Source organism: Ranitomeya variabilis, chromosome 4, assembly GCF_051348905.1.
Source record: "Ranitomeya variabilis isolate aRanVar5 chromosome 4, aRanVar5.hap1, whole genome shotgun sequence".
Taxonomy (NCBI): domain Eukaryota; kingdom Metazoa; phylum Chordata; class Amphibia; order Anura; family Dendrobatidae; genus Ranitomeya; species Ranitomeya variabilis.
The window spans coordinates 650,380,738-650,396,159 of record NC_135235.1 but is presented as its reverse complement, the minus strand read 5'-3'; the positions used below and the strand labels follow the sequence as shown (position 1 = coordinate 650,396,159).

The window sequence follows — 15,422 nt, the reverse complement described above, 5'->3', positions numbered from 1 at the left end:
GCTCAGACAATCATATTTAAGTCACATGCTGTCCATTTCCTTGTGATCCTCCTTGAGATTGTTCTACTTCTTCATTAGAGTCCAGCTATGTTTAATTAAACGGATAGGACTTGATTTGGAAAGGCACACACCTGTCTATATAAGACCTCACAGCTCACAGTGCATGTCAGACCAAATGAGAATCATGAAGTCAAAAGAACTGGCCAAAGAGCTCAGAGACAGAATTGAGGCAAGGCACAGATCTGGCCAAGGATATAAAAGTATTTCTGCAGTACTCAAGGTTCCCAAGAGCACAGCGGCCTCCATAATCCTTAAATGGAAGAAGTTTGGGACCACCAGAAGTCTTCCTAGACCAAACTGAGCAATCGTGGAAGAAGAGCCTTGGTGAGAGAGGTAAAGAAGAACCCCAAGATCACTGTGGCTGAGCTCCAGAGATGCAGTAGGGAGATGGGAGAAAGTTCCACAAAGTCAACTATCACTGCAGCTCTCCACCAGTCAGGCCTTTATGGTAGAGTGGCTCTATGGAAGCCTCTCCTCAGTGCAAGACATATGAAAGCCAGCATAGAGTTTGCTTAAAAAACACTTGAAGGACTCCCGACTATGAGAAATAAGATTCTCTGGTCTGATGAGACAAAGATAGACCCTTTTTGGTGATAATTCTAAGCGGTATGTGTAGAGAAAACCAGGCACTGCTCATCACCTGCCCAATAATAATCCCAACAGTGAAACATGGTGGTGGCAGCATCATGCTATGGGGGTATTTTTCAGCTGCAGGGACAGGACTACTGGTTGCAGTGGCGGACACTGACAGCTTTGGGCCCCTGTGCAAGAAATGTGTCTGGGCCCCCCTCCCTGCCCAGCATCATACCTCCCAACTTTTGAAGATGGGAAAGAGGGACAAAGCTTGCGTGCTGTGTCTGCAATAGGAGGATGCCGGCCGGCACTTGTACACTGCTAATACAGTGCGGGGCCTGCACCCGTGCACCGATCTACTGCAGCAGCACAAAGCCGGGCCCCTGTATGTCCCTGCCTGCAAGGGCCCCCCTCCACCTCCGGGCCCCGGTGCGGCTGCACCGGTTGAACCGGCGGTAGGTCCGCCCCTGACTGGTTGTCATTGAAGTAAACATGAATGCGGCCTAGTACAGAGATATCTTGGATGAAAACCTCTTCTAGAGTGCTCTGGACCTCAGACTTGGCTGAAGGTTCAACTTCCAAGAAGAAAATGACCCTAAGCACCCAGCTAAAGTAACAAAGGAGAGGCTTCAGAACAACTTTGTGACCATACTTGACTGGCCCAGCCAGAGCCATGACCTAAACCCAATTGAGCATCTCTAGAGAGACCTGAAAATGGCTGTCCACCAAGGTTCACCATCCAACCTGACGGAACTGGAGAGGATCTGCAAGGAAGAATGGCAGAGGATCCCCAAATCCAGCTTTGAAAAACTTGTTGAATCATTCCCAAGAAGATTCATGGCTGTACTAGCTCAAAAAGGTGCTTCTACTCAATACTGAGCAAAGGGTCTGAATATTTATGACCATGTGATATTTCAGTTTTTCTTTTTTAATAAATTTGCAAAAAATTCTACATTTTTGTTTTTTGTTCAGTCAAGATGGGGTGCAGAGTGTACATTAATGAGAACAAAAATGAACTTTTTTGAATTTACCAAATTGCTGCAGGGAAACAGAGTGAAAAATGTAAAGGGGTCTGAATACTTATCACATATCCACTGTATATGTAATTTTCACTCTCCAGCATCTACTGCATGCTAGTTTCAAGAGGTTACCTGTGGAGTCAAAATAGTCACAACTCTTACAAAGATGAATTCCATGTGGGTAATACAGTCACTTTATGCGATTTTCCAGTGTTCTGCTTTTCCATCACTCTGACACGTTAGGTGATCTGCAAATGGTGCCCGCAAACCATTTTAGCAGCATCTGAATACCTATAACCAAATTGCGCTCCTTCCCTTCTGAGCCCTGTCATTTGCCCAAACAGTATGATATTGTCCGATTCAGAAGAAGTTGCAAAATATATATTTTTTCCTATTTCCCCTTGGGAGGAGTTGATGTTTGGATGTGTGTGGCTTCGGATTTGCAGAACATATCAGCGGCGTCCCCCCACTTCTCATTGTTTTCACTGCAGTGGATTTCAGGAAAATGGCCGTCAGAGCGCAGTTTGAGATCTCAGCTCCCAAATCGGAGTTGGTATAAAATGGACCGACTCAAGACGCACCAGCCCTAGAAAATATTCCCCGCACTTCAGTCGTTTTCACTGCGGTTGAGTTCGGGGAAAATGGCCACCACAGGTGGGGCATGCACAGTTTGGCAGGTGAGGGATTTGGTTGTTTATTATTTTTTATTTTTTACAGAGGACATGGGCTTCAATTGATTAGGCGTAATGGTGAGTATAACTTTGTTTTTTTATTTTTAAATAAATGAGTAAAAACAGGGTGTTTTGTTTTATTTCAAATAAAGGATTTTATTCTTACTGGGTGTTTATTTCAATACTTACTATGGGGTTAGTAATTGAGGCTTTTTATAGACGCCTCTCCATTACTAACCCCTAGGATTAATGTCACCTGATAATACACAGGTGATCTCAACCCCAACGCTATTACCCCAATTGCCACCATCACAGGGCAAGTGGGAATAGCGAGGCTAAGCGCCAGGTTTGGCGCATCTTAGGGATGTGACATTTCTGGACAGCTGAGGGCTGATGTTGGTAGTCTGGGAGGGGGAATATCTCTGGCCCCTACCCAGGCTATTAATATCAGCCTACAGCTGCCTGTTTAGCCTTTGCTGGTTTGAATTCATAGGGGGACCCTACGTGATTTTTTTTCTGGGTTCCCCCTGTAAATTCATCAGTAAAGGCTAAGCAAACACCTGTAAGCTGTTGTTAATATCCTGGGAGCCTTATGGCATATTGCCCCTTTCCCAGATTATTAACATCACACCCTAGCCGTGGGCTTTCCCTCTGCTGGTTATGAAAATTGCAGGGAAGCCCATGCTATTTTTAGTTATTAATTCCATATTTTACACAGCAGGGACACAGTTGCTGAATACAACTCCCATCATTGTCGCCTGGTAGCGCTGATCTCAGAGAAACCAAGCGACAATGATAAGCACTGCCTTCAGCAGCCGCCATCTCAGATTAGTGTGAACTCTACTGCTTTTCCCAGGCGCCGGTATGTGTCACATGGATGTGAAACACAGACACACAGGACAGCAAACGGACACATATATGTTACATATGTGCATACGGATGGCACAGAGACCACAGATCTCACCATTATTGTTTTTTTCCTGTACAGGAATCCCCAGGATATGTAAAGAGGCCTAAGTTAGCATGGGTTAATACTGATTTTTTTTTGGAGCAGAAACTCTTTAAATCCTCCTCAAATATTCAAAAAGTGGTTCTGGTGATATATTAATGTACTAATGGTGGTTCTAGTGACGTATTCATATAAGTACCCTTTACAATTTTTTTTTGGCCCTTGGTATTAGTTCAATGTTGCTATTTGGCCCTTGGAGCAAAAAATGTTGTGCACTACTAAATTAGAGCACGTGACATGGTAGTACTTGGCAATCCAAACTATCGTAGGGGACAATATTTTCTGTTTGATGAGATTTTTAAAGAAATATTAGACATTTAGACATGTGAAGCCCAAAACTGGAACCCATATTCTATGTGTGGCCCCATAAGTGATTATGAAGGGGTAACAATATTTTGGGATAGCAAGATTTTCTATTTATATACCCTAATATTTTGTTTTTTACTTACTATGCTAAAGATAGTGAACTTTTATTTTCTGGCCTTGCAGATTCAACTATACATGGCTACAGTACAATTTCTTATATAAATGCTCAAACTTATAGGGACAGTTTTGGGTGGAGGAGCATGCAGTGTATAGTGGCAGAATGGTGACTTTTAATTGGGATCTGGTCGGACAACACCATCGATAAAGCAGTGACAGCCAGTGACGGAGGAGAATCTGTGACTTCTCTGCATTTAGTGGTTACTACTCACCTGGGTAGTCATCTGTAGGAATCTCCTCTTTACACTGCTCATCACCCCTCACATATGTCTCTGTAGTATTAATATCAGCCAGATCTTCACCCTGAAACAAATATTGTAAAAGTTACAGAGAGATGGAGAAGTCACATCTATGATCAGCTGTAATCCTGCCATCTCTACCGTTCTCATTACACAAGTATAATACTGGTGGATAAAACAAGACTATGCAAAAAATCTTCACAGCCGTCTACACATCATAGAGGAGATGATATTACACCATTTCTCCATCTACCTGATGATCCTGAGGAACCTTGGGATTTTCTTGCTTACAGTCCTGTGGAAGGAGAGGATGTGGACATCTCTCTGGTGTTGTCCTCTCACTGGATATAACTGAAGGAAATACATACAGGGACTGAATTCATTCTTTACAAATAGATAATTATAAGCCATGTGAATTTAGTCCTGTCTATTACCTGGTGATGTGAGGGGCTGGGGAACCTCCATTATGACATCCTTGTACAGATCTTTGTGCCCTTCTAAATACTCCCACTCGGTCATGGAGAAATAGACAGTGACATCCTGACACCTTATAGGAACCTGACACATACAATGATACCGTCATCCCCCGATCCCTTCAGAGCATTACTGTATAATGTCCCAGCATTCCCAGCATTTTCACCTCTCCAGTCAACAACTCAATCATCTTGTAGGCGAGGTCTAGGATTTTCTGGTGATTGATGTCCTTATGTATCAGGGAGTGAGGTCCTGTGATTGGGCTCAGTGGTTTTCCCCATGCCTCAGACACAGAGTCCTGAAAACCCTCACTTGATGTCTTCTTCACTACTGTGTAATCCTGGTTATGGAGAGACACATTAATAAATCTCACTACAGACATTTCCATAGTCCTCACCTCTCCAGTTCTGTCCATCTGTTATTCCCACAGATAAGAATGATGTAATGTGACGTCATCAGAATTTCTCACCTCTCCAGTAAGCCGGAAGAGGATCTCTAGGGTGAGGTGTAATATCCTCTTTGCCATCTGCTCCTTGTCCCTATCCATCCTTCACAGGTCAATCAGGAAAATTCTCTTATATAGACGTTCTCCACCGAGAGGATCTGAAATTTTAGGCACCTAAATGAGAAGATGACGATGTAACATCATCATCAAGATCCCATGTAACAACACAAATACAGGTGATAATAAGGGGAACATATGAGGAGATAGAAAGTGTAGATGTTGTATTCTCAGATTGTATAAATGGGAATGCCATAAACATCACCCATTTGCTGCACTCGTGACTTGTGATTGTAAAGGGGACTCCGCTTCTCCCAATTACTTGTCCAAGCAAAAAAAAGAAATAAAGATTTACATAGAAGGAAAAAAACAGTACAAAACCAAACGGATTATATACAGAAAAGTCTTCTGGTGGAGGATATCGACGCGAAAATTGGCACAGATCTACAATTAGAGAATGAACCAGCACTGCAGCAATGATTAGAAGTTCTGTGCCATGCACTAATACATTATGATATAAGATATACTTAGGCACACTCTGGGGAGTCTGATGCAACAAAGTGTTTAATACATACAGTATTCACAATGTTCACAAACGTTTCAGTTTGCAGACCAAAACATTTGTGAACATTGTGAATACTGTATGTATTAAACACTTTGTTGCATCAGACTCCCCAGAGTGTGCCTAAGTATATCTTATATCATATTTTATGGTCTGGGCACCTACTAATAGGCACCTCTACTATTGGGCTGTGCTGACCATTTACTGTACATGCACCAATACATGACTTGCACGCCACCAATGATGATTAAACACCATGACATAGCATGGCTCCCACCTTTTTCCTATGCCAGTTGATTATAGGTAACTCCTTTTAGAGTTAGTCCGCCTCCACGTGGTGCACCCTGGGTAACGCTAAAGGACTAACAATCTTGACGACCAAACAATCAAACTACATCTAGATCTCCTGGTCAATATATTTTACATCATATTTGATAATCAACAAAGGACAACAAAGGATCAAATTTGATAATGTCTACAAATAATGGTACCGTCACAAATGACACTCCTCAAACGAAAGACCTTGGACCCACTGTGAAAATCTGCCAAATTAATATTGAAGGTATCAGCCGCTCAAAATGTGATTTCCTTCACAAGTTTCTCACTGCTAACAAAATAGACGTTCTTGTTCTTCAGGAAACTCATGTTGAAAATGAAGACCAACTTCTAGCTTGTGGCTCCATTGCTGGTTTTGATTTAATTGGTGCTACATATGACCCACACTACGGTGTAGCTACCTGTGTGAAAGGCAACATTGAAAATGTAAAGCTTGTATCTACATCTGTTGAAAATTACATCCATGAAGCTGTGATTAAAGTTGGTGGTATCACAATTGTTAATATTTACAAGCCTCCTGCAGTACAATGGCCTACTGAAGTTATCCATGTCCATCCACATCCTACCGTGTACATAGCAAATTTCAACAGTCACCATGAGCTCTGGCAATATGCTAGTAATGACGACAATGGTGAGCACCTGATAAACTGGTCTGACGTGCACAACACATTCTTGGTTTTTGATGCAAAGATTTTCCAACCTTCCAATCAGCAGCCTGGCAGAGAGGATACAACCCTGATTTAAGTTTCATATCACGCAATAGAAACAATCAACCTTTATCTACATCTCGGAGTGCTGTCAAACATTTCCCTCATAGTCAGCATCGCCCTGTCATCATCACTGTTGGAGTATCCATTCCTCTTATATCTTCGTACCCACATCCTCGATTGAATTTTGTTAAAGCCAACTGGAAAAAGTTTGCAGATCATCTTGACAAGTGTATTGGTTGGATACCTCCAATCAGTAAAAACTATGAGCGGTTCTGTAAAGCTGTTATTAAAGCTGCAAAGAAATCAATACCACGTGGCTTCCGCAAATAATACATTCCAGGCTGGACTGATGAATGTGAACAACTATACAGACAATTTCTTGAGAGTGAAGATGGTGAAATCCGTGATGAGTTGCTGAACAAACTGAATGCAGCACGTTGTGTCAAATGGATGGAAACAGTTGAGAACTTGGACTTTAAAAGGTCCAGTAGAAAAGCGTGGTCTCTTAAGAAAACTAGAAGGAAACCGTAAAGCAAAACAGAAAACGAATGCTGTAACTCCAAATCAAATTGCAGCACACATTGTGAACACCTCAAGAACCCCTAAAGACCGAGCTCATACCATAGAAGTTAAAAATAAGTTTAAGCTACTAAAATCATCTGTGACATCAACTGAAGAATATTCCCGTCCTTTTACAACCTGTGACATTGAAATTGCCCTTGTTGATACTAAAAGTAACAAAGCTCCTGGATTTGATGGGATTCATCCTGAATTTCTCAAAAATTGTGGACCTTTTGCGAAAAAATGGCTGGCAAAGTTCTTCTCAGATATCATGGAGAATGCTCAAGTCCCCAGTAAATTAAAACACGCCAAGATCATTGCATTGTTAAAACCTGGGAAGCCTGAAGATAATCCGTCAAGCTATAGACCCATTGCTTTATTGAGCTGCCTTTACAAGCTTTTAGAACGCTTAATCTATAACAAGATCAATTTAAAGATTTTTTACTCAATACCTATAGAGCAAGCCGGCTTTAGACCTGCTCGAAACTGCAGTGACCAAGTTTTAGCCTTGACAACTTTAATTGAAGCTGAATTTCAAAAGAACAAGAAGGTTTCAGTGGCGTTCATCGATCTTTCGGCCGCATATGACATTGTGTGGAGGGAAGGACTTCTATACAAGTTTCTGAAGGTAATTCCATGTAAGAAAATTATGTACCTCTTGAATAATATGATTGCAAATCGAACCTTTCAACTTATCTTGGGTGATTCAACCAGTTGTAAGAAAACCTTAAACAATGGTTTGGCCCAGGGATCAGTGCTGGCACCTCTCCTGTTTGCTTTATACCTAGCCGACATTCCTGACACAATATCACGGAAATTTGGATATGCTGATGACTGGGCACTTGCTACAGTGAGCAACACAATGGAGGAAGCAGAGGAGGTTCTAACAGAAAATCTTAGTGTAATAGGAAAGTATTTTTGACAATGGAGGCTAAAGCCCAATCCATCAAAAACGGAAGTATGTTGCTTTCATTTACACAACGCAAGTGCTAAGACTGAACTCAAAGTACGTTTTGAAGGTCAACTTGTCAAACACAACTTCAATCCCAAGTATTTAGGCATAATCCTTGATAGAAACCTAACCTACAAATCTCACTTGGAAATAACAGCACAGAAACTGAAAGCACGCAATAATATTATTCAGAAACTCTGCGGATCCTCCTGGGGTTCCTCCACGACTGTCTTGCAAACGTCTACCCTTGCCTTGGTGTACTCTACCGCAGAATATTGTGCTCCAGTATGGCTGAATAGTTGTCATGTGAATGCAATCGACAATCAGTTGAACAACTTTATGCGCATAATTTCTGGTGCTATCAGACCTACGCCCGTCCATTGGTTATCGCACCTGCAAATCTGAGAAGACAAAAGCTCCTACTTAAAGAATACACCAAAGTAGTGAATAATGAAAATCTCCCAATACATCAAAATATCCAAGATGTTCAAATAAAGCGACTGAAATCAAGACATCCACCCATCCGAACCGCAATTACCCTGTATGAACATGATTTCAATTTAGAAGAGAAATGGCGTGAACTTTGGGTCAGTGCAGTAGACGGTGAGCCTCAAACGTTTCCTCACTTTCAAAATCCACCACGAGGCTTCAATCTGCCAGGGACAACCTGGGTCACTTTGAATCGTATCAGAACAAACTTTGGTGTCTGTGCAGATCTTATGCATAAGTGGGGAAAATCTGACTCTCCTGCCTGTGACTGTGGAGCTGACCATCAAACAATTCAGCACATTGTCGAGGAATGTCCCCTCAGATCTTATACTAGTGACAAGAATGATTTCTATACTGGAAATGACAATGTTATTGCATACATAGAAAATCTCGATATCCGACTCTGATTTCTGTTCCTTTGTTCTTTTCAATCACTGTTTTTCATTTATATATTCTTATATGATGTTTAAATATATGTTCATACGATTAAATAAAATCAGACCTGCACGCCTGTGATATTGTCTATATATACAGATATTTCATTTAGCACTGACTTTCTCCCTGACAAACCACATTTGGTGGCATGATGCGTGGGGTCTCATACTCTCTCCTTCCATCCTTCATATCGGTTACATACCTGGTGGGCCATGTGTCCATAAGAGATGGGTGATTGCAAACAGTAAAGTTCAGGGTTCTAATGTTCACCTAGTGTTCAGGCACGGACCCTGAACATGGACTTCTCCAGGAAGTCCATGTTACTGTTTTGGAGTTCAACAACCTGAACATTGGGTGTTGGATGACAGCGTGAGAGACACCAGTGGATCTGATTGGTGGCAAGATAGTCACCGCTGGTCAGAAAGCTGCAATTCCCACGCTGTCAGATGACAGCGGGAGCCAGCAGTAAAAAGGTTATCTCCGGTCACAGGCATCTGCTGATGATAGTGTACTACTCCCATCAGCCTACACCTGCTGTCACTGATAACAGCGAGAGTAGGGACCGCTAATGGGAATATTCATCAGCCGGTGCCTATGCTATAAATAATTATTTTTTAAATGACGTGAGGATTCTTTTATTTTTGATAACCGACGCAGGCGAAAACTGAGAGCTGCGATCTGCAACTCTGCTATCAGTTAAATCATGGTTGGTTATCAAGAATAGAAGAGTCCCTTGCCGTTTAAGAAGAAAAAAAATATATAATAAAAAAAAAAAAAACAGTGAGGGGTCCCCCTCATTTTTGACAACCAGCCAAGCTAAAGCCGATAGTTGGAGGCTGGTATTCTCAGACTGGTAAGGGGCCATGGATATTGGCCCCCACAGCCTAAAAATAGCAGCCAGCAGCCACCCCAGAAAAGACGCATCTATTACATGGCTTAATTCTACTTATTGATTTGTAAAGTTCATTGTTATAGACTTGTATGTATAATTTTTTTTTATATATTTCTCCTTTTTGGTGGACATATTTCTATATGTGATTTAATAAAACAGTTTGAGAACTATGGGTTGAATTTTCATTTCAAAATTTATAAAGCTCACAGTATTGCAATTTGTTGCGGAAACAATCTGTAGCAAAGTCCACACCAGTAGAACCACACTAAATCGTCAAGATCTCACTGACAATTTCTTTCCTGTTCTCAGCAGCATTTAACTAATAAAAAAAAAAAGTACCGTATTTTTCGGACTATAAGATGCACTTTTCCCCCAAAAAAATTGTGAGGAACATAGGGGGTGCGTCTTATAGTTCGAATGCAGGCTTACCGGCAGTGGTGTGGCGGCGGCAGAGGTGCGAGGATGATGAGGAGCGGTGAGTGGTATGCCGTGAGCAGGGTCCCTTTCACAGGTCAGGTGACGCTGCGGCTCGGTATCCAAGGCGAGCAGCAGAGCCAAGTGAATCACGGCTTTCTTGGTGGCGGGGGCCATCTTCCTGAGGCCGCGTGTGCGCAGATTGAGTTCTCGATCTGCGAACTCAGATTTAGGAAAATGGCCGCCATCTGCGCACACGCGGCCTCCCGTGGCAATTTTCCTGAAGCCCCAGGAAGCAGACACGCGTGGCCTCAGGAAGATGGCTGCCGTCGAGAAACTGGTTATAAACACAGCTCTGCTGCTCGCCTTGGATACCGGGCCGCGGCGTCACCTCACCTGAGGAGGTGACCGCACATCTGCCGCCACCACAGCACTGCCGCAACCCCCCCATGGACATCAGGCCGTGGCGACACCCACCTAAGCAGGAAGGGACCCTGCTCAGGTGTACGCCGTACCACCCACCGCGCCTCAGCATCACCGCACTTCTGCCGACACCATGCCTCCTGTGACCCTGCTCTGCCACCGCCAGCCCTCAGGTAAGATACCTTAAATTCGGACAATAAGACGGACCTTCATCTTATACAAAAATCTTTTTTTCTGCAATTTTCACCCCAAATTTGGGGTGCGTCTTATGGTCCGGTGCACCTTATAGTCCGAAAAATACAGTAAATAAAACCCTGATCCTGGCTTTTGCAACCAGTTTATTAGGTCCCAGCAGTGTCTGTGTGTACCTGGCCTTCTGTGACCCCCTTACCATTGTCTGTGGCCTATACAGCCTGATCTGTTATAGAAGTCATATGGGATGAGACTTTTTTTACGGATTTTTATTAACCCCTTAATCCCATATGACGTACTATCACGTCAAGGTGGGGTGGGCCTTCATTCCCACCGACGGGATAGTACGTCATATGCGATTGGCCGCGCTCATGGGGGGAGCGCGGCCGATCGCGGCCGGGTGTCAGCTATCGCAGCTGACATCCGGCACTATGTGCCACGAGCGGTCACGGACCGCCCCCGGCACATTAACCCCCGGCACACTGCGATCAAACATGATCGCAGTGTTCCGGCGGTATAGGGAAGCATCGCGCAGGGAGGGGGCTCCCTGCGGGCTTTCCTGAGACCCCCGGAGCAACGCCATGTGATCGCGTTGCTCCAAGCGTCTCTTGCCTCCTATCCCTGCAGGCCCCGGATCCAAAATGGCCGCGGGGCTGCATCTGGGTCCTGCAGGGACTACTTCCGGGTCCAGAGCAGGCGCTGGTAAGCCTGCAGCGCTGTAAGTCAGATCGCTGATCTGACAGAGTGCTGTGCAAACTGTCAGATCAGCGATCTGTGATGTCCCCCCCTGGGACAAAGTAAAAAAGTAAAAAAAAAAAAAAATTTACTAAATAAAGAAAAAAAAAATATATTACTCCCATAAATACATTTCTTTATCTAAATTTAAAAAAAAACAATAAAAGTACACATATTTAGTATCGCCGCGTCCGTAACGACCCAACCTAGAAAAAATGTCCCACTAGTTAACCCCTTCAGTGAACACCATAAGAAAAAAAAAAAACGAGGCAAAAAACAACGCTTTATTATCATACCGCCGAACGAAAAGTGGAATAACACGCGATCAAAAAGACGGATATAAATAACCATGGTACCGCTGAAAACGTCATCTTGTCCCGCAAATTACGAGCTGCCATACAGCATCATAAGCAAAAAAATAAAAAAAGTTATAGTCCTCAGAATAAAGCGATGGCAAAATAATTATTTTTTCTATAAAATAGCTTTTATCGTATAAAAGCGCCAAAACATAAAAATATGATATAAATGAGATATTGCTGTAATCGTACTGACCCGAAGAATAAAACTGCTTTATCAATTTTACCAAACGTGGAACGGTATAAACGCCTCCCCCAAAAGAAATTCATGAATAGCTGGTTTTTGGTCATTCTGCCTCACAAAAATCGGAATAAAAAGCGATCAAAAACTGTCACGTGTCCGAAAATGTTACCAATAAAAACGTCAACTCGTCCCGCAAAAAACAAGACCTCACATGACTCTGTGGACCAAAATATGGAAAAATTATAGGTCTCAAAATGTGTAGACGCAAAAACTTTTTTGCTATAAAAAGCGTCTTTTAGTGTGTGACAGCTGCCAATCATAAAAATCCGCTATAAAAAATGCTATAAAAGTAAATCAAACCCCCCCTTCATCACCCCCTTAGTTAGGGAAAAATAATAAAATTAAAAAAATGTATTTATTTCCATTTTCCCATTAGGGTTAGGGTTAGGGCTAGGGTTAGGGTTGGGGCTAGGGTTGGAGCTAAAGTTAGGGTTAGGGTTGGGGCTAAAGTTAGGGTTAGGGTTGGGGCTAAAGTTAGGGTTGGGGCTAGGGTTAGGTTTGGGGCTAAAGTTAGGGTTTGGATTACATTTATGGTTGGGATTAGGGTTGGGATTAGAGTTAGGGGTCTGTCAGGGTTAGGGGTGTGGTTAGGGTTACCGTTGGGATTAGGGTTAGGAGTGTGTTTGGATTAGGATTTCAGGTAGAATTGGGGACTTTCCACTGTTCAGGCACATCAGGGGCTCTCCAAACGCGACATGGCATCCGATCTCAATTCCAGCCAATTCTGCGTTGAAAAAGTAAAACAGTGCTCCTTCCCTTCTGAGCTCTCCCGTGCGCCCAAACAGGGGTTTACCCCAACATATGGGGTATCAGCGTACTCGGGACAAATTGGACAACAACTTTTGAGGTCCAAGTTCTCTTGTTATCCTTGGGAAAATAAAAATTTGGGGGGCTAAAAATCATTTTTGTGGGAAAAAAAGGATTTTTTATTTTCACGGCTCTGCGTTGTAAACTGTAGTGAAACACTTGGGGGTTCAAATTTCTCACAACACATCTAGATAAGTTCCTTGGGAGGTCTAGTTTCCAATATGGGGTCACTTGTGGGGGTTTGTACTGTTTGGGTACATCAGGGGCTCTGCAAATGCAACATGATACCTGCAGACCAATCCATCTAAGTCTGCATTCCAAATGGCGCTCCTTCCCTTCCGAGCTCTGCCATGCGCCCAAACAGTGGTTCCCCCACATACGGGGTATCAGCGTACTCAGGACAAATTGGACAACAACTTTTGGGGTCCAATTTCTCCTGTTACCCTTGTGAAAATACAAAACTGGGGGCTAAAAAATCATTTTTGTGAAAAAAAAAAATTATTTTCACGGCTCTGCGTTATAAACTGTAGTGAAACACGTGGGGGTTCAAAGCTCTCAAAACACATCTAGATAAGTTCCTTAGGGGTCTGCTTTCCAAAATGGTGTCACTTGTGGGGGGTTTTAATGTTTAGGCACATCAGGGGCTCTCCAAATGCGACATGGTGTCCCATCTCAATTCCAGTCAATTTTACATTGAAAAGTCAAACGGCGCTACTTCCCTTCCGAGCTCTGCCATGCGCCCAAACAGTGGTTTACCCTCACATATGGGGTATCAGTGTACTCAGTACAAATTGTGCAACAACTTTTGGGGTCCATTTTCTCCTGTTACCCTTGGTAAAATAAAACAAATTGGAGCTGAAATAAATTTTGTGTGAAAAAAAGTTAAATGTTCATTTTTATTTAAACATTCCAAAAATTCCTGTGAAACACCTGAAGGGTTAATAAACTTCTTGAATGTGGTTTTGAGCACCTTGATGGGTGCAGTTTTTAGAATGGTGTCACACTTGGGTATTTTCTATCATATAGACCCCTCAAAATGACTTCAAATGAGATGTGGTCCCTAAAAAAAAATGGTGTTGTAAAAATGAGAAATTTCTGGTCAACTTTTAACCCTTATAACTCCCTAACAAAAAAAAATTTTGGTTCCAAAATTGTGCTGATGTAAAGTTGACATGTGGGAAATGTTACTTATTAAGTATTTTGCATGACATATCTCTGTGATTTAAGGGCATAAAAATTCAAAGTTGGAAAATTGAGAAATTTTTCAACATTTTCGCCAAATTTCCATTTTTTTCACAAATAAACGCAAGTTATATCGAAGAAATTTTACCACTATCATGAAGTACAATATATCACGAGAAAACAATGTCAGAATCGCTAAGATCTGTTGAAGCGTTCCAGAGTTATAACCTCATAAAGGGACAGTGGTCAGAATTGTAAAAATTGGCCCGTTTATTAACGTGCAAACCACTCTCGGGGCTTAAGGGGTTAAACCTGTTACCAGTTTTTTTACTGTGTGATTGAATGCCACCACCTTTCTGAGTGCCCGTACTGCGTTACTTAAATGTAGGCTTTAGCCCAAGAAAGAATTCACACAGGCAGGTTCCCAGCAATGAGAATCGCCTTATCGTGGCCGTTGGGTACACGATTTGGACAATTTATGAGCTAAGTATTCTAAATTTTTCTAATTTTTTTAGAGCAGTAAAGCAATTCAAATTTCTTATATTTCATGTTTGCATGCTATAGCACTACAGAGTGTTACTTTATTTGTTGATTATATCTGGAGATGGCTACTCTTAGTAAGCACCTGTTCACACTTGTTTTCTGTTTGAATGTGTTGGTCAGTCTTTTGATAATTGTATAAATGGAAACCAAGCAGGTGCAAAGATGCACATAAATGTTTGGCTGAACCAAGAGTTAATAAACTAACAAAGGAAGTCGAGAGGTCCCATATACATCAGATTGTAGCTGAGCCTGCCGACTTTAGCCTTATGTGCATGTAAGCCTTAGTGTAACCACTAGAATAGACTGTACTGTGTGCACAGAAATCATGAACCTCAGTGCAGCAACTCCCATCTACTCATCTCTGTAGTGAGACAACTAAAATGGCGCTGCAGTAAGTTTAATTATTTCTGTGAAGACACTTAAACAAGATTACAGCCCCGATTCATGAACACTGGCATTTTACACCCTAATCTTAAGGAAGGATTAGCTGGAAAAAAACTGTGGGACTTCAAGCAATTTTTTTTTTTGCAATAAATAAAATTGACATCTTCAGTTTTGA

General features: G+C 42.3%; 1 protein-coding gene across 1 annotated transcript in view; it reads right to left on the bottom strand.

Annotated features, from left to right (window-relative positions):
• Nucleotides 1–15,422, bottom strand: part of LOC143766184 (uncharacterized) — a 42,978-nt gene that overhangs the window by 2,850 nt on the left and 24,706 nt on the right. Inside the window, exons 2-6 of the mRNA XM_077253660.1 lie at nt 4,998–5,147; nt 4,695–4,868; nt 4,489–4,612; nt 4,308–4,405; nt 4,028–4,118 (exon numbers count right to left, since the gene is read on the bottom strand). Of these exons, the coding sequence (XP_077109775.1) occupies nt 4,028–4,118; nt 4,308–4,405; nt 4,489–4,612; nt 4,695–4,868; nt 4,998–5,075 (565 nt within the window). The 5' untranslated portion in view covers nt 5,076–5,147. The remainder of the gene's footprint in view (nt 1–4,027; nt 4,119–4,307; nt 4,406–4,488; nt 4,613–4,694; nt 4,869–4,997; nt 5,148–15,422) is intronic.